Source organism: Macrobrachium rosenbergii, chromosome 3, assembly GCF_040412425.1.
Source record: "Macrobrachium rosenbergii isolate ZJJX-2024 chromosome 3, ASM4041242v1, whole genome shotgun sequence".
Lineage (NCBI taxonomy): Eukaryota > Metazoa > Arthropoda > Malacostraca > Decapoda > Palaemonidae > Macrobrachium > Macrobrachium rosenbergii.
In genome coordinates, this window is record NC_089743.1 from 1,752,691 (window position 1) to 1,772,500 (window position 19,810).

At 36.4% G+C, this 19,810-nt stretch overlaps 1 protein-coding gene across 3 annotated transcripts in view; it reads right to left on the reverse strand.

Moving 5' to 3' along the window:
• Positions 1-202: 202 nt before the first annotated feature.
• The window catches only part of LOC136851933 (uncharacterized), a 55,854-nt gene continuing 36,246 nt past the window's right edge, over positions 203-19,810 (reverse strand). For 2 of the 3 annotated variants that reach the window (XM_067126295.1, XM_067126304.1), the window contains exons 3-5: positions 4,574-4,826; positions 4,144-4,390; positions 210-377 (exon numbers count right to left, since the gene is read on the reverse strand). In XM_067126295.1, coding sequence (XP_066982396.1) covers positions 351-377; positions 4,144-4,390; positions 4,574-4,826 — 527 coding nt within the window. In that variant the 3' untranslated portion in view covers positions 210-350. Of the gene's footprint in view, positions 378-4,143; positions 4,391-4,573; positions 4,827-19,810 lie in introns of all 3 variants that reach the window. The other variant, XM_067126309.1, reaches the window with a different exon arrangement.

The window sequence follows — 19,810 nt, forward strand, 5'->3', positions numbered from 1 at the left end:
AAAGAGTTTAAGAATGGGCATTTTGTAGTAAAAATAGGGAAAAGCAAAATCAACCCGGTGTCTCCTGATCAGAGTCTTCAGTGGTTGAACGCGATGGGGAAAAAAAGGTGGAGGGATACTTGGAATTACCAAAAACCTGACAGGATTTTCAAGGTGGGCTCTCTCCTTAAATCACAGGTCAGAGATTGCAAAAGACACCAAAGAAATGTATGGAACTGACCTTAGTCAAAGCGTAGCTCATAAAGAATCAGGTATTGCGAGGCGCCAGCAGGACACGGAGGCTGAGTTCAAAGTTGTTCAGAAATTGCAAGCTTTTGGTGTGTTCGCTGGGAGTGCAACAGATAAACTGGTCAACATAGCAACCAAAGACCAAGCAACTGAAGAGATAGAGGAATCACTAGTGAATGTACAGATTCTTGGACAGGAACAGCTTCAGTCTTTTATCAAAGAGAGATTACTTGTAACTGAGGACATTTCTTAACACAAAAATTTTCATAATCCAACGAAAAGGAACATTCCAGCAAGCTCTATGAAGTGAAAAAATCAGATTGTCAGAAAAAAAAACCTTAAAAGTGGATAGATTTGTTCTACAAAGGCTGGTTATCTGTTGTGCTGCTGAAAGAGATGTGGACCTAGATGAACTCTTGAAGCAGGAGTTGTTACCAGTGCCTTTGTCCCTAGCAGAAACAAGTGGAGATTTGAGAAGTGGTCAGAAGTATTTGTTAATGGATGCACTGTTGCAGGGCATACCCTGCTCTGACTCATTTGATGTAACTAATGATTCTACCTTGGTCACTGATGGCCAGGCACTAGTTAGAACCCTCAATAAGCCACACAAACTTATGGCTGGTACCTTTGGTGATTTCTCCAAACTGTTCAGTGCTAGAATTTTTCAGTATGGTCACCATTTTTCCGATATTGATGTGGTGTTTGATAGATATAACCAGGAATCTATAAAGCAAGGCACACGCTCCATAAGAAAAAAGCAAACCAGTCCGACAACTATTAGAACATGCTAATGTTCCACTTCCGCATAAGTGGAATAATTTTCTCTGCAACCCTAAGAATAAAGCTGATCTTGCTGCTCATTTTCTTTCTCGGGAACTGATTAAATATGCTCCAGAAAACAAATGTGTGGTTACTGCTGGTGGTCTTCTGAAGGTGATGATGTTCTCTGCAATCATGCTGAATTAGATCTCAGATATCTTAAAAGTAATCAAGAAGGTGACACCAGAATGATCTTGCATTGTGTCCACATAAAGTCACCTACAGTTGTTGTATGGCCTCGAGATACTGATGTCATGTTACTCCTTATAGCACTCAGTGGTACAATAAAAGAAGAAGTAATAATGAAAGCTGGAACAAGCAATGCACCCAAGTACAGTATATCCCATATCAAAGGAATCTTTGGCCGAGGTGGAGAGATTTTTGTTTGCTGTACAGGGTTGCTGAAGCTATGACAGCAGATAAAGCAAGAGCTATTTTGTTCTCTGAAGGAGTCACTGAAGAACGTCTTCCACCAACCAGTGATGCTTTACGGCTTCACATCATGCGAACGCATCTTCAGGCTTCAATTCCAAAACTCAAGGAAAGTGGGTGGAAGCTAGTAAATGGTCAAATGAAGCCAGTTTTATTAACTCTTGAGTCAGTGACAAAGTCGTGTATGAATCTAACTGGATGCAGTTGTACTGAAATGTGTGTAACACGCAGATGTGGTCGTCGATGAGTAGAAATGTCTTGTACTGGCTTGTGTAAATGCTTTGGACAGTGCTTCAGTACTAGTGATAATAGCCGAAGGGAAAATATGGCAGGCATATTTAACAGGCCTGAATACTTTTCCAGGTTAATAGTGTATATACTTTACTATCACACTGCAATGGAATATTATTATCTTAATTCTTTTTTTTTTCCGGTGATTTTTTACACGGGTTTTCCGTTGTACTTCATAAGATTTTCGATACAGTACCTTGCACTTGCTTCTGTAAATTCTCTAGAACGTGTTTAGATGCTAATTATAATAGCTGAAGGCAAACATAATAGCAGGCGACAATACATGATACTTAAGCCAAGTTAATAGTTTATAAGATTGGCTAACACCTTACATATCAGTATATATTATATTATAAAGATTTTCATTTACGGTAGCTAATGGTTTTGTGCATGTTTTCATCCCCATTGTATTTCATGAAAAATATTCTTTAATATCCTGACCAAGGGATAGGAAAAGTTTAAGATTTTGATTTATCCGTAAGAGGTTCATAAAAATAGATTTTAAATCTTGTTTAACAATCCATATGCATGGTTCATTGTCAAATTCTTCACTTTAATCATCATACAGAATTTTTGTGCTTGTTTTATTGGTTTTGTGCTCTGTTTCCCCATTATATTTTATTAAAATGTTCATTAATAATTTGGGCATAGGGTACGTGTGAAGTTGAAAATTTTGATTTAGCTACAACAGGCTACAGTACTAACAAAAATAGATTCTTAATTAAGCCAGTTTACTAGTCCATATGCTTTGCTATCAAATTGCACTTTAATATAATTTTCATAAAGGATATTTAGCTCTGTTTTAATGGCCTTGTACACTGTTTCCCCATTTTATTCCATTAAAATGTACATTAGTAGAATGGGCACAGGATGCCAAATGTCTAAAATTTTGGTTTAGCTACAGCAGACTACTAACAAAAACAGACTCTTTAGCCAGTATACTTGTCCATATGTTTTGATATCAAATTGAACTTGAATATAATTATCATAATGGATAATTAGCTTTGTTTTATTGGCCTTGTGCACTGTTTTCCCATTATATTCCAGTAAAATGTTCATTGATAGACTGGGCGCAGGATGCAAAATGTTGAATCTTTGGATTTAGCTGTAATTTGTTAATAACAAAAAATAGAAAATGTTATCCACCGGGTTTGGATTCAGCAGCACCCTCAAATTAGGTAGCATCAGTTGGATAAAAAATTCTACTGCAAAATGCCGACCCCAATCAACTTTTTCTCATATCGGCCCCAGACTAATATAGCCTTCCAGTTTCCCAGCAAGTCTTTAATGATAAGGTCTCTGGCCCCACCCTTTTTCGGGATTCTGGCAGACAGACTCTGGCACTCCTTTACAGTTGAGTAGACAGGTGGGTGATAGGAGCAAATCACGAACCTAGGAGAACCTGAGCCGAATGCTGCACTATTATGTCTTGGTGCGCTCTCTGGTTGATTGCACTTTCCAAAGGTTGGCATATATACAGAGTATACAGGTATATATGTATATATATGTATGTATATATATATATATATATATATATATATATATATATATATATATATATATATATATATATATATATATATATACTGGATATATATGAGACATGTTATGGGCGCAGAACTTGATGAAGATGAATGTATGACAGCTACCACCAAATAATACATATGAAGAGAGAGAGAGAGAGAGAGAGAGAGAGAGAGAACATCTATCAAAACGCTGCTGTCATGGAGTAAAAAAGGACTTTCTGTGAATTGCTCGATACAGACCGGACTTTTGTAAGATTTAAGCGCTGGTAAGTTTGTAAGAATTTGATTTGCAAAATAGTCAAATGTCACAGGTGAAAAACCTCGGCAGGTAAAATGATATAATATTCAATAATTCACGACTTATTGAAATCTAAAAGCATTTTCAAAATTCATCTTGTAAAATATGGCAATGGACGTAATGAATGGCTGAGGCTCCATGTAGCCTACTGCCGGGAAAATATCTCAGAGAAATAATAAACGTTATTTAAGTTGTTAAATAGCCTAACCCAGTCCTTATTTATATCTAGGTCTAGGCATTAGATATCCTCATCTCTGGCAGTGGGTAGGCCTAACCCTGTTTTTCTTTTGATATACTGTAGGTGGTACATAATGCCATCTTTGTTTATCTCTTTACTTGTTCAGGAATAATGCCATAGTACTCTTGCTTTTTTTCACCATAAAGTAGTAAAATCAGAACTGATATAAAAAGAATTCTTTGCCAGTGTGGAAGTGAGATTTTTTTAGTAAAGTTGTTTTATTGACGCTAGTTATAAAGTGTATTGCTGATAAAGACAGAACTATTTTGTATGCTTTAAATTGGGATTTGGCAATTATTTAAATACTGTACCTGGAGAAGTTGGTATAGAGCTGCGAGTGGGACTTGTCCATTGTGATGTGGCGCAGACACTACGCTCTGGAGGTCATCGCAGAGGGCGTCTCGCCGACTTGAACTGAATTCTTCTGCTCGTACTCCTTTCCAGCCAACTTTGACCGACCAGACAGCTAGTATGAACTCAAGAATGAAGCCCACTAGTTGATTTGCACTCACGCTCAACGTTAATTGTTGTTCTTGATTCTGATTGTAAGGCCTAAACCTATATAAAGACGTGAGTAATTAACATGAGTAATGTTAGGACAATTTTATTTGTCTACTTCATATAAAAAATGTACCTCAGTGAGTTCATATGAAAAGTCGTTTTACTGAGATGCATGAGTTGCATTAATGAAATAATTTAATTCATTTCAGCAGAGTATGAAAAATCTTAATGAATACTTACCAAGGATACTTTTCTGCTCTCTCTATGAGATAATAGTAGTGCTCATAGCGGTTTACAAGGCCGTAGATGGTGAGGATGATGGATAAAATACTTACAACAACACAAACAACGGAAGTGACCAAGAAGGCCTTGATTGTGTAATTTTTATACCAAAGATAATAAGCTAGGAGACCACAGATGCCACAAGCAAGGGTGGCTATACCACCCCATATTCCTGCTCCAGCCCAACATGTTTCTGGTTCTACCCAGGAACCTGAAAGCAGCATAATTATTAGTGTACTTGAAAAAGGGAGATTTCATTTTAAATACTAATCTAAACAGAGATTATTCATCTTAAAGATGTAAATACGTTTACATCTAACAATAAGAAATTTTTGCCATAAAAAGTTTTCAAAAGAAAATTTGATTCTTTTAAAATTATGAAAACAAAACTTTAAATGAAAGTACTTGAAAAAGTAAGTAGAGCATGAAATAAACAAATGCTTGGTAAATGGCTACTCCTTTTTAGTTGTAGGTGCATTTTTAGATGTAATTTTGCTTGTGACTGATCCATTTTTTTACACACCTAGTTCTTAAAAAATAATGAGTCCCCAGTGATGCCTGCGTCTTAGTGATAAGTATGTGTGTGTGTGTGTGTTGCTTTTCCAGACAGTATAGTGTGTATTTCAATGTTAGGAATAATTCTACATGATTTTATGTAGCATTCTACATACTGCCAAAAATGACTGCAATATAAACAGCGTCGAGAAGACAAGTACCGACCATTGGGACGTTACATTAGTGCCGTCCGAAAGCCCAGACCAAGGTTACTTCAAGTGGTGAGAGAGGCTAACCTCAGGCTGTACAACATTGAAATGTGCAATTTATTAAACAAATATCACCTTAACTCACAGAAAATATGTATAGATATAAGCTGGGCTTTATAATTATTATCATAAGTGTGCCCCTACCATAAAAGATAATGGTACTTAAGAGAGAGATTCAGGATAGTAAGGCCTAACCACAGAGACGTTTTGTACCCTCCTGATACTCAGGCCAATGTATCGGTAAGTCAAACAGAAGTAAACAAATATGTGGGTGTTCTGTTTTATGCTATATATATGTACATGACCATGAAGTGTGTAAACAAGTTTAGCCTCACACACAGTTGTTTTTGAGAATTTCTGGAATTTTTGTGAGTGCTCATTTTAAAGTAGCTTTATCACATATACCTTGGATCAAAAATAAATTTAGCAGCAGTCGTACCCAGAGAGCGGCTTCTGGCAGTGCCCCATGCCAAGAAACTTGGTGTTGTCCTATTTCATAGGAATAATCACTTCATCTTGGTCACTCATATTCTATGCCAGGGATCAGAAATTGTCTTAATTCTTCTTGGAATCTGGATGAATGGTCCAATCCTTGTTGCAGAAAAACTTTGATTAAAATATTTGTTTACTTTGTTTGAAAATACAGTCCCATAGTTCACCTATTCCATGAAGTTTTAAGGCTCATTGTTACTCGGAGCAATGCCATCCATCTATAGGACTTCACTTGCATATTGTAATGATTAAGGTGTCTGTATTCAGTCATGGAATACTACATTTATAAAATGTAGTATTCATTAAAAAATCCATAGCAGCTGCCTTCCGTGGTTGAACAGGTTTAATTTTACATGATTAAAGCTATGTTTACACAGGGATAGTTTACTGGTGGTAAATACTAACTGCAAGTTGATCCGGGAAAGCGCGTGTTTACATCTGGTTAGTAAATCAGGCAATTCGTTGTTGGAACTTATCTCAAGCAGACGTAGTGGTCAGTCCTGGTGTGTTGTTTCGTCTCTAGATTATTAGAAAGAATGAAAAAAAGTAAGAAAATATGGGCTAGGAGGTTGGTTTATTAGAGGAAAAGATTAGGAGACTCTAGTGCATTACTTGATGAATTAGCAGATGGAGATCCACTAGATTATGAGGATGCAGACCGAGAAATTTTGGGACAGCTTTGTAGAGCCTGTCACTTCTAAAACAGATATACTGTTGAGAAATGGGCATTTTTTGTTCCAATCCATAAAGTGATTTGAATAGCGCTTTAATAAGAGAGAGAGAGAAAGAGAAACACTGCAAAAATCATTCTGCAAAGCATAGCTCAGTCTTCTAAAAGTTTTCCTGAATTCCATACAATTCAACCTACAGTCCCATACTTTTCAAGATAAGCCGCAAAATAACAAAGTCTAGCAGACATTTCAAGATTTTGGGAAAGACTGAGGGCGCTGTTTGAGAATATTTCTGCCTGACAACTAATACTTACCAAATTTGAGGATAGCGCACGATTAGCTTACTATTACATTTCATAAGAAAGGAATCAGTCCTGTTAAACCTAGAGGATGGTGCATTTGATCAAAACCTATTGCAATTTTCTTTGATTTTTCAGTTTTTGCAGACTCTTTGTCTATAACCATTCTTTATAATCTTCATTTTTTCTTAAAAACTCGACGTTTTTAAGGAAGGCAGATTTAAGATATTCAATGAAAAAAGTGGAAGATAAAGACAAATAAATCTAAATTCCAACTAGTATCAGTGATATTCAATGCCATTTAGACCAACAACCGATGAATTTTAAGGCACAAGAATACTAGGAATGCAATTCGGACAAAGCATGGAATATCAAGATGGTAAGAATAGCAAGAACACAAAATACAAAGCTAAAACGGGTCTTCAAAATCCATTTGACAAAAGCCTAATCAGACCAATAATGGAATATCAATACCCACGTGTTTTAGCATCGACTTCAATATAACATCTAGTTTCCAAAATAAGATATTCCGGGAAACAATCAAGAAGATGACGGTCTGAATATAGAACAAATACACAAAAATAAGTAGAACCAATTAATTAATTTACATTTGGAGCAAACTAGATTTACAACAGTGAATTAACAGAAGGAAAGCCACCCAAACAACACAGAGATGGTTAGTATCTTCATATCTTCACGTGATGAACCTCCATTATATTATTTACAGCCTTGTGAAAAAGTAATATTTAGAATTTACTAGGTATCATGCAAAATCATTATGATAATTAAATCAAGGAAGAACTAATTTTTTTATTTTATTTTGTTTTAAATATGATTATACTAAGAAATAAAATTCAAAATAGAATGTACAATTTACCATGTTGTTATGATGTAAAAATTATGTATTATGTTAATATTAGAAAAATTGTACCCCTTACCTTTGGATAAGTAACATTACTCAAAATTTCATTAGATTGAATGGTTTCTAACTGCCCTCACCCTTTTTATCTTACCTATCAGCTAAAAAAAAAAAAAAAAAAAAAAAATATCATTTAGAATATTTGCATGGAATTATGGTAACCGCTGCAGCGGGTCAGGGTAAGTCTAGCAGCATTTAGTTTCCATTATTTTTCAAGTTAATTACATTTCTATTTACATTGGGAAAGCAAAGCTTAGCTTACACGCTTCCTGCATTTGCAGCTAATAAACTAGTCTCATGAAAAGAAGCTGTAGTACCAGAAATATCATAGAATGAAAGTGAAAGAAGTATATCTATATATTTGGGGTAACTATCAAAATCATTAGATGAATTCATTTTTACTTCTCCAATATCAAGAATATTTCAAAGGGAGCACTCATTTTGTTTTTTGTAGATTTTATACGACTTCACACACGCCTAAACATAATTGGTCATATTCTCAGGATTGCTTGTCTTTGAGGTGTTGGGTTAATTGTAAAGTATATTTTAATTTCTCATTTGAGCTCAATTTGAATGTGGAAATTTATATTAAAGTGCTTTATATATTGATTATTATTATTAGATTTGAAGATAATTTTGCCTATTAACTTTCAAATAATGGACATAAAAATTCCAGTGTTTTATTGCTCGAGTAATTACTAACTTATATTTATGCCCTGTAGGGGGTTAGTGCCGTCAGTGCAACTCATGCGGTGCATTGTAGGCATTAACTAAGATTCTTTGCAGAGTGCCTTCTGCCCCTAGCTGCAACCCCTTTTGTTCCTTTTACTGTACCTCCTTTCATATTCTTTTTCTTCCATTTTACCTTCCACCCTCTCCTAACAACTGATTCATAGTGCAACTGCAAGGTTTTCCTCCTGCTGCACCTTTAAAATTTTTACTGTTAATTTCCGTTTCAGCGCTGAATGACCTCACTGGTTCCAGTGCTTGGCCTTTGGCCTAAATTCTATATTCAATATATATTTATGGAACAGAACTAGAATAACCCACGCACAAAACCACCAGTATTCTTCTGTTGAGTATTTAGGCTCACGAGTCGGAATAATTTTTTTTGCATTGTACCGCATTGCTGAGACCATTTAGAAACTCGGGAATCGCGCCTTCGAGAGACCATAAACAAATTGATCCGAAGAGTAAGGCACAGACAGATTAAATAATCTGTCGATTTATCAATATCTTCCTCCCCCAACCTCCACTTATCCTCCGATTTATGAATATTCTCATTTGTTTGTGCATGATGCGTGACGTGCCAAGAAGACTATGAGGTGAGCTGAAGTAACAGTAGGCTATAACAAACAAACGATGTATTGTTAATAATATAGTTTCACGTATTCCTTGGATTCACCCCATGAAACTCAACTGTATATTTTGACATGGTCCAGGAAACTGTTATTGATTCCTAGTTCTTTCTCGCATACTCGTATCAGTCGGTCATCGTTCGGGTGCCAAAGAATTTTTACCCCAGTGGTGAATGCAGCTCTCGCCAGTCACTCTTCGTCCACTGAATTCTTGGTTCGAGCCCTTGCTTTGGTTCAGTATCGGTGTAATAGTATCACTGAATAGCGTACACTGGTAATTCGGCTTTGGTTTCTCTGTCTTTACTTTATTACGTGATGCTCTTTGTCTCTCTTCTGTTAATCTATTTAAATACTTGATAATGCGCTATATATATATATATATATATATATATATATATATATATATATATATATATATATATATATATATATATATATATATATATATATATATATATATATATATTCTAATAGTCTTTTACCAAATACATATGCCATTGTAAGAACCACAATGCCGTTTTGACTAATCGAATTCTTCACTTTTTGGATACGCTAGTCACCTCAAAGCATAAGTTCCAAATGGAAGAATATGAAGAAATTCTGATGCCTGTAGCAGGATTCGAACCCGCATCCAGAGCATCTGACATCGGAATTACTTTAAATTTTTCCATTTGGAACTTAGGCTTTGAAGTAACAAGCATATCCAAAAAGTCTAAAAATTTGAGAAGAGGGCATTTTGGCTGTTTACGACTATATATACATATGTATATATATATATATATATATACCAAAATATATATATATAAATAATATCCAAATGGAAGAATATATATATATATATATATATATATATATATATATATATATATATATATATACATGTATGTATGTATGTGTCTTTAACAACCAAAATGGATATATATTATATATCATATAGTCTAAGATCCAAATGGAAGAATATAAAGTTATTCCGATGTCCTGTATATATATATATATATATATATATATATATATATATATATATATATATATATATATATATATATATATATATATATATATATATATATATATATATATATTATATCATATATTTACGTGGGTCACGGTTAAATACATTAATTTATTAATGAGACAAATTCTGCCTTGCACTCACCGTGGACCTTTGTAACATGCCAATTAAGGCTGAAAAAGGCTGTACATTACTGTACATGAAATAAAGAGAGAAGGTCGCCATTTTAAAAATAATCAGTACAAGAATATAAAATTTATTGATCACAATAAAGAAAATTACGTAACATTACTGAAACAGGTTTAAACAATAAATAAATGCAAATCCCAGATAGAGTGAACAACCACTCCAAATAGTGATTCTGGGTTTACTAAACATATTTAAGATATAAATCTTCACACAACGGATCTGAGTCCCTTCTGAGGACTTCTTGCAATCGCTGATTTTCAGTGAACGGCGCACAGTAAGTAATCAACCCTGATAAGGCAGAAATACTTCCAAGCAAGTGAGTTGACAGGCTACTAGGCTAACACGTCCACACGTTCTGGAGACAGGTTATCCAGCTAACAACTCATATATAAAAGATCTCTCATTAGAAATAAATTATTCTCCAAAGGAGGGATGTTTACTCTACGTTATTTAGCATTAATTTTAATACCAAGGGGGGTTAATTAAGCTATATCAATAAGCAATGATTAATTCATTTATAGGACGCAATTCATGAGGAAAATCGACATGCTGGGCTTTGTTGCTGGGGGTGTATGAGGAGAGATGGAAATTTTGAAGCCATGAAAATGAGATCTTCAGTTAAAGAAACAGACACTGGTAATTAATTACTAAAATGCAGGCTTACTGGCTATTATATATTGCAAGGCGCTATTGCAATACAGTAGGTCCACTTTCCTTTACCTAGCAACGAAGGGCGCTTGTGCCCGTGTCGCCTTTGACCCCTTAGAGACCACATGCGTACCAGATACAAAAAGACAGAGCGTGCCAGGGACAGAGCGCACGAGCAAGATGTTGCTTGCAGGAAGACTAGGCAAGGACTGAGAATGAGCTTCGTTGGCTGGTGCTGAGGTACATCCCGCGCAGCTTGGAATGGGCGGAGATATCCCCCTGGGCCTAGAAAGTAGATTAATTACCAACAGAGAGGTGTTCATAGGAATACAAGTCTAGTAAAAATATGTAAAAGGAAGTTTAGTCTGCAGATTCCTTTCCACGACTCACTAACACCCGCATCCTGTCTAATCCTGCTTCTCAAAACATCTCTAATCCTCTTCTCTAGCTAAAGTGGGGGGTTCCTTCCTCCCCCTTGGTAGGACTGTCCTACCTAAAAGGATTTTAGGCCCTATATTAACAGTCTTTAGAGGTGAGAACAGCATATATTTATAATGTATATAATATTATATTATATATTTATGTACATATATGTAATATATATATATATATAAATATACAGTATATATATATATATATATATATATATATATATATATATATGTATATATATATATATGAAAATCATTTTGAATGGTTGTTATATATTTTGTTTTTTTTTAGTTAAGCATTTTTCTTGGAGATATTCTGGGGAAAAGTAAATGAAAACAGTGCCTATGTATTCAGTGAGTCAGTGCTGACGAAGGCCTGGTGTCAGTCTGGCTTCCCATGGAAACAAAGGGCATCGTGCCCTGGGTGATACTCTGGCCATGAAGGAATGTTCTGTTAGACGGAAGTTGTCAAGTTCTGGCAGAACATTTGTGCGCAAGTTTGCTTTCATAGGCTTGTCATAGAGAGTGTGAATGACCCAATTTGAGTACAGGTTAGACATTTCAGGATGAGATTCCCTTGTGCTCAGATCTGCTTTCCTGGAAGACTTTACGCACTGCCTGTGAAGTGAGCTGAAACTTTGTTTTCAAGAAACCTGAATGGGTTTTAATAACTTTGTTTAACATGTACTGATTCTTTGCACTGATTACCATGCTTTGAATATCTTTTTACCCATTTATTTTTATCTGCTATGCCTCTTTGATTTTTATTGATTTTTGATTTTGACGTGATTAATTATGTTTCTTTTGTGGTAATGTGGGAAAACATCCCATATTTATTTTTCTTTGTGCCTATTTTTAAAAGTTTTGTTTTTCCATTTGTTTCCTCAGATGTACTGAATAGAGGTCAATATAAATGGAGGGGAATGTAACTTATCATGACTACAGTCGTGTTTGACTTATTTTGACTCTGTTGTAGAGACTCAGCCGGTGGACGTTGATAGCGCTGTTATATTTTTAATTGGTTATTTTGGGGGTAACAATTCTGGGATTCAGATATTCCCATTTCAATCCTATTTATATTCCAAACTATTTACCATGGTAGACTACTGAATAAACTATTTTTTTGTAGAAGACATGTTTTTGCTTGTCTTCCTTAGTTCTGTTAGTGACTCGGATTAGAGAGAGAGAGAGAGAGAGAGAGAGAGAGAGAGAGAGAGAGAGAGAGAGAGAGAGAGAGAAGGGTTGATTGAAAGGGGGAGAGGAGTCGAGCGAGTGAGCTATGAGAGAATGTGCTTACCCAGTGAGCAGGCCTGCCAACGTTACCGTGATTCCTTTAAGATATAAGTTGATTACGAAATTAATCTTATAACAGATGTGGAAGGAGGTTATGACCATATCTGACCTTGTATATATATATATATATATATATATATATATATATATATATATATATATATATATATATATATATATATATATATATTTGTTTGTTAATTTTTCTTCCCTCCATAGGTTGAAGTTACTTCCTTCTTATTTTGTCCTTCTCTGGTGAATTTTGAACGTATTTTTACGCTTTCCTTTTGTTTAATGCACTATTCCTTTTTATTAATGAATAATGGATATTGTCTTTCAATTCTGATGAATAAATATGTTCTGGTCCATTTCTAATGATTTAAGCACTAAAGAGGTACTAAAACTAACACAAAGTATCAATTATCGAGAGATTCCTGAAGTAGATGTTAATTTTGGGAATGGATCAAAATCACAGACGGGTGGTACGGGGCTACGGGCAGCCCACACGGCGGTGGAAGAACCGGAAACTACCTTTTGCAAGCGAATCATTTGCCCACTGTCAGTGGTATCGAGATGTAACCACTGCATTGTATCTACCTAGGGGATACGGGATTCACTATCTATCGTTCCGTGAACAATGAAGACTAGAAATTTTGAACTGCCACCTAGACACTCATCTGTCTCTGAACCTAATATGACGAACTATCAGTGGAGTTCAGGTTGTACACTTGATTGATGCCTTAGTTACAATTTTTACTTTAGCTCTCATATTTATTATGCAAGGACTTTCAAACTTATCCATTTTTATTTATCGAGTAATGGATCGAAATACTTTTGTAAACTCGGCAGTTTTGCTTTATTGTGCAAGTTGTTTTTCATTTTAATTCTTGATGTTCCTGATTTTCTGGCCCTATGCTATAGTGGCATAATTACCATTTTGCTGGTCCTGTTGAATTCAGTTGAATTGGGCCTTTGTTTGTTAACCAGCTGTTTATCCTGCTGTTATTTTTTCTGCCTATATTATGGACGAAGGTTAATTGAAGAAACAATTTTTTTTCAGGTCAATTAAATGTTTCCATGCATTGGGAGTTAACAGGGAGAGGGGATCATTCGACATGCTGTAGTAGAAATCCGATTCTCTCTGCCTCAGAAACTTTTTCTACGAGCTTTCAGGCTGTTGGTTACTGACTGGTTCTCTCTGGTTTATATCAAGAATGTATATATTTCTTGTCGATTTTCATTGTTTAATTTACCATCATGTTGAGGTTCCCAGTATTTTGAAATGCATTTCTTCAGTAGGTCCTCCTTTGGATACATTATTATGAGTGTACTTCAAACTATTGGCACATTGTAGGAACATATTTTACTTCAGTGTCATAATCTTGGGTGGTCATAAACCAACGAGCTCTACGTCCAGAAAAATTCGGATTCTTGAACATTTTTACTGCAGTTGAATGATCGGTGGAGACAGTTATCTCATAACCAAATATTATGTGTCTGAAGTGCTTGAAAGCGTCTGTTATGGCTAGAGACTCTAAGTCTGTTACTGAGTAGTTCTCGTCTGTTGGTTTTAGTTTTCTACTGTAATATGCTATAGCATGATATTTGTTATCATGTCTTTTCATTAAGATAAGAAGAATTCCTTACTAAAGTCTGGGAAACTAAGTACTGAATGGTGTGTCAATCTTTCTTTCAGTTCATCCTTCTGTTGCTTGGTTGACCACCTGAAAGGTATGTATTTCCCCAATAATTCGGTCATTGGCGCTGATATGGTTGCAAAGTCTTTTATAAACTTCCGGTAAAAAGCTGCTAAACCCAGGAATGATTTCACGTCTTTCTTGCAATTAGGTGTAGGTTACTCTTTAATTGACTTTACTTCCACACCTTTTTCATTAAATGTGTGTCCCAGGTAGTCTATTTTCCTTCTAAGGAAAGTGCACCTTTTAAATTTTAATTTTAGTTTTGCTTTCCTTAATCTCTTTAGGATTTCTCTAACTAGTTTTATGTGTTCTTCAACAGTATCTGTTGCTATTACCAAATCATCTACATAGCAATGTACATCTTTGCCTCGTAAATCACCTAGAATTTTATCCACTAGTCTCACAAATGTCACTGGGTTTGACTAGACGAAAGGGCATTGTTACATATTGATATCTGCCATTGCTAGCAGAAAAAGCTTTCTTCGCCAAAAGGAATTTGCAGAAATCCTTGTAACAAATCTATTGTGGTGAAGTATTCCTTGGATCCAGTGATGGTGATAAGATCTCTCAAGGATGGCATTGGATAAGGATCATTTTCAGTTATCTTATTCACCCTTCTAAAATCAACTACTACTCGGTAAGTTTTGTCTTTCTTTGGAACTAACAGAAGTGGATAAGACCACGGAGATTTTCATGGTTCTATTATTCCTCGCTTCCTCATGCTCTCTGCTGTTCACCGTGACATAGGACGTGTTCTACAGAGCACCAGAAATGCCCATGCTGCCACACAGACTAAGAGGAAGAGAATGAAACCCACCAACCAATAGAAATTCAGAACTCCTGTGATGTCGTACGTTACATTTAACGATCAGCTCTAAAGTCTGCATGCTTTAATAAAAACTGTTTATGACAATTTGTAATCTGGTACAGAAGACGCACTGATAGGTAGGGAAACAGTCTGTCCACTATAAGCAAATGGAAAGAAACGAATTTTTCCTTATTCCTGAGAAGCTTGCCTGATGAGCAAAAAAGAAGTGTAATATATATATATATATATATATATATATATATATATATATATATATATATATATATATATATATATATATATATATATATATATATATATATAATCATGATAACGTGATGTTCAGTGCAGGGGTCAGGCAGTTTCAGATTTCAGCACGGTTCAGCACAATTTAAGCACTTCTCAGCACAATTCAGCGAGATTCAGCACATTCAGCGCAATTCAGCATTGGCCACTGATCAGAAGTTGCCTCGCATACAGCACCTTTCGTATAGTTACCTTTTGAATACAACAGGTGTCAATGACATGATTTCGAGGCAGATCTTTCTTTCTCTGTTTTGGATAGAAGTTTCTAGAACTTTTATCCGGTTATAAATCTGGATTATGGGCGTGCCTGGGGATGATGTTCATTCGTTCATGCGTAGCCAGGAAAGGGTTTTGTAGGGCAAGTGTTGAGAGTTTTGAAAATATATTTCACTGGAGTGCAAGAAGCAGTGATAGACGGACATTGGAAATTCTAAGCTCTAATTCCTTGCTGAAAGGGTGAGTGTGAACATAGAAAATGATTAACTTTTCCAAGTGCAATTTCTATGTTAACTCCTGGTGTTGATGTCTTTATGTATTTTCAATATGTATTCTGTGTGATATGAACTGAGTGAATTCTGAATTTTTAAGGGAGATATTTTGTGTCATTACAGATGTTTCGAATAGGAAGAGGAACGGGGTGAAAACTATAGTCAGTCAAGGCATATAACCACCTAAAAATGAAAATGATGGCAAAATAGACTTAGAAAGTTATTTGGAAATAGACTTGGCTAATGTGAAATGTTTGGGGGACTTGGTGGGGAGACATGAATTAATCCCCACACATTATGTTTTCGTGCAGCTGTTTAGTTTTGCTTTTACCTTGTGGCTTAATGGGATATATTATCTAGCACGCATAATTCCATTTTACATGACCTGTTGTTAGACTTGCATAATAAACTTTAATTTTTGTAGGCTAGGTTTTGATTTACATACCTTAGAAATAGGAAGAGAGAGAGAGAGAGAGAGAGAGAGAGAGAGAGAGAGAGCTTTATGGCCATCGCTACCAGGCGCTCGAAGGTACGTGTTCCACTGCCTCAGGTAATGGTGCGGGGCGAGGGATAACGTGTGTATATATATATATATATATATATATATATATATATATATATATATATGTTATATATATATATATATATATATATATATATAATCAGGTTGATACATTTATGTATAATAGATAATTTAAAATAAATAAATATATATATAGCTATGAATATATTTATATCTTCATAGTGACAAGCATTTCCAAAAAATCGAGAAGTTGGGAGCATTGTGGTTAATCAATACTATATATACATTTATATATATATATATATATATATATATATATATATATATATATATACATATATATATATATATATATATATATATATATATATATATATATATATATATATATATATATGTATAACTGAATCACGAAAATATGGAACGTGATGAATATATAAATAAAGATAAAATCCACAATATATATATATATATAGTGCTATATATATCGACACTAGTCTATAGTAAAGGACTAGTGTATATGTATGTATAATACATATATATATCCATATATATATATATATATATATGTATATATATGTTATATATATATATATATATATATATATATATATATATATATATATATATATATATATATATAGTATATATATATATATATATATATATATATATATAATCAATATAAGGAGCCCACAAAATTGCCAAAATGTAGAAATTAAATGCTATATTTCAGAAACCAACTGTCTCTCTTATCAGGCAAATAGAGAATGAGAAAAAGTTACAGAAAAGCGGTATTTATAGCAGAAGGTCCATAGGTCAGCTGTTACATCACTCCAGTTGACAATAATATTTCTCTTTAATGGGAGATGGAGTGGATAGAGGGCCACACCATTACTGTTCCCACGGTCAAGCGCCAGGTCACGACACCTTGGGGCATGCTACCCCACCGCCTTGGCGTAGTGGGTGGAGTTCGGCCCGGAGAGTGGACTTCCTGTTGGGTCGGGACCTTCTCTGGGGAAGCCCTTCACCAATGCCACTTCATAACCACGCTACCTCCTCTATGGAGGCCCAGACTGTAGGAGAACTCAATCAACGAAAATCCACCTTCCGCCCACCGAATTGGTCAGCGGAAGGGGCATACACTAAACCATTCTCAGCCTAGCCCTATCCATTCATGAAGGGCCGGCCAACAAAGAGGTCCTTTCTCTCCCCGAAGAGACGTTCAGGAGGAGCAGTACTGCTGTAGGACGTGTAAGCGGACAGGCCACTCCACAAATCGGGAGGGCTTCCCAAGTAAGCAACGCCCAGCGGATGCCCCCGAGCAAGACTCTCCAAGAGGCTCTGATCTCCAGCTGGGGCAGGAATCTCTGCCGCAGCCAAATTTAAGCCATCTGCGAGGTATTGCACCTCCGGACCCCTTGTCAGGCATGCCTGACCCTCAACCACTGCCAGTGCTACTTGCAAGCACCGAGCAGTGCCACACTCCATCCGGCATGGACGTTGAGCCATTAATTAAGAAGGACCCTGTGCCTGGCCCAGATCATGAGGCAGATCCTCCTCCGGGAGATTCAGGATTCCCCATGGCACTAATCATAGCAACCAGAGAGCATCCGGCACCCGACGCTTCTTCTTCACCAAATCTGTCCCCAGAGGATGAACCCCTGGAGGATCAAACTGTTACATCCTCTCTGGGAGACCAGGCACTGGCCTCCTCGGACGCAGGGGTCGAGATTGCTTTTGCTCCAGTTGTTGCAGCAGTTGGAGTAGGGAGCCCTCCTGTAGTTTCTGAAGTTACCCCTGACTTCACGACCGCTAGCCCTTCTGGCCTTGCCCCAGAGTCTGTGCCCTCATCACCTCCTAGGTCTGACACAGATAGGCCTTGGAGGAACCCGAAGAAGAAGAAGAAGGGGCGGAAGAAAGCCCAGTAGTTGCAGAGCCATGAGCTCATCCTGGCACTAGTGCCCTCTCAACACAGCGCCCTACCATCTTAGAGTGATCCTGGCCCCTTGCCCAGAGGAGGTAGCCAGTGTGATCTCTTTCTCATACATTGCCTAGACCAGATTAAGTACTGTACATCAGAGTAGTAACCTTGTCCCTTCCACTTTCCATCAAGCCGCAGTAATCACGTAGGTAGCGTAACAAAAAATCAGAAAATCTAAACTATGGTGAAAAGAGCCACTACGCTCATGACACACATGGCCTAAGACCTCAGTGAGGCAAGCATTTAACATATGAGGCAAACCTCATGTATTAACCAGTAATTACCAATTGTATTGCAGAAAACCTTGTAATTTAGCTAGTTCATTGTCCCTTACGTTGGTGTTACAGTCGTGTTAGGATAGGTTAGGCTAGGGAATACTGTAGAATGTACCATTAGGCGAGGTCTAAAACATCATGATTATAGGAGGTAGCACGTAATAACCGTAAGCACCTCTGAGTACAGTTAGGATTCTGTAATATAAGTGGTCAAAGCTCATATCCTATCTAGAGTTAGGTAGACCCGTAGCTAGTTAAACTGCACGGGACAAATCTGCTCAGGGGGAGAAGAGTAACGTAAGAGGCGAACAGCTTACTTAGTACAGACCTTCACGCCCGAAAGGGAGTGAAGGCCTTCTTAAGGGGGGGGAGCTTTTATAAATCTTCTGCTGTTTGCCCTCAATGCATTTTATTTTAGAAAAAAAATAATGTGAACAAAGACAGAATGACGTCTCTGTCTATGCTAAGGGCCGCTTCTTCGCGGCCAGAGATAGGCTGGGTGTATTTAAAAAAATAATGTCTTTAGCAGGAATGGTTAGCATTAGGGGCCTAACCCATAGAGAGGGTTTCACCAAGTAACCTCTAGTAAAGGTGGTCTTAAGCTTCTTTCTGCTTTGACCTATGTATTCAGCAATGTCTCTGTCAATTTTTCAGACTGCCTGGGGTGATGATAAAGGTGTAAACACAGTCCAACGCTACAGTAGTTGACCTGCCCTGAGTCCTGAGATGGGTCAGAGAGAGTAACGTCATGACCGAGAACGCAAGTCGTGATTAGGCAAAACTGTGTCCTTCGTTCCCCCTCCCCCTTGTCTTTTCATTAGTGAACAACATTACTGTGTGTTTTCCAGAAACCGTATCGTCAGTTGCAGTGCGCAAGCAAACCATATAACAGTAAGTTGAAAATTGCTGAGTATCTGCTGTTTGTTAATATTTCTTCCCCTATATTTCAACCTTTCTATTGTTTCCTCTTCGCCACCATCTATGATAATATGTTATAACCAATTTACTTTTATGAAGCATAGTGTAAGAATAATT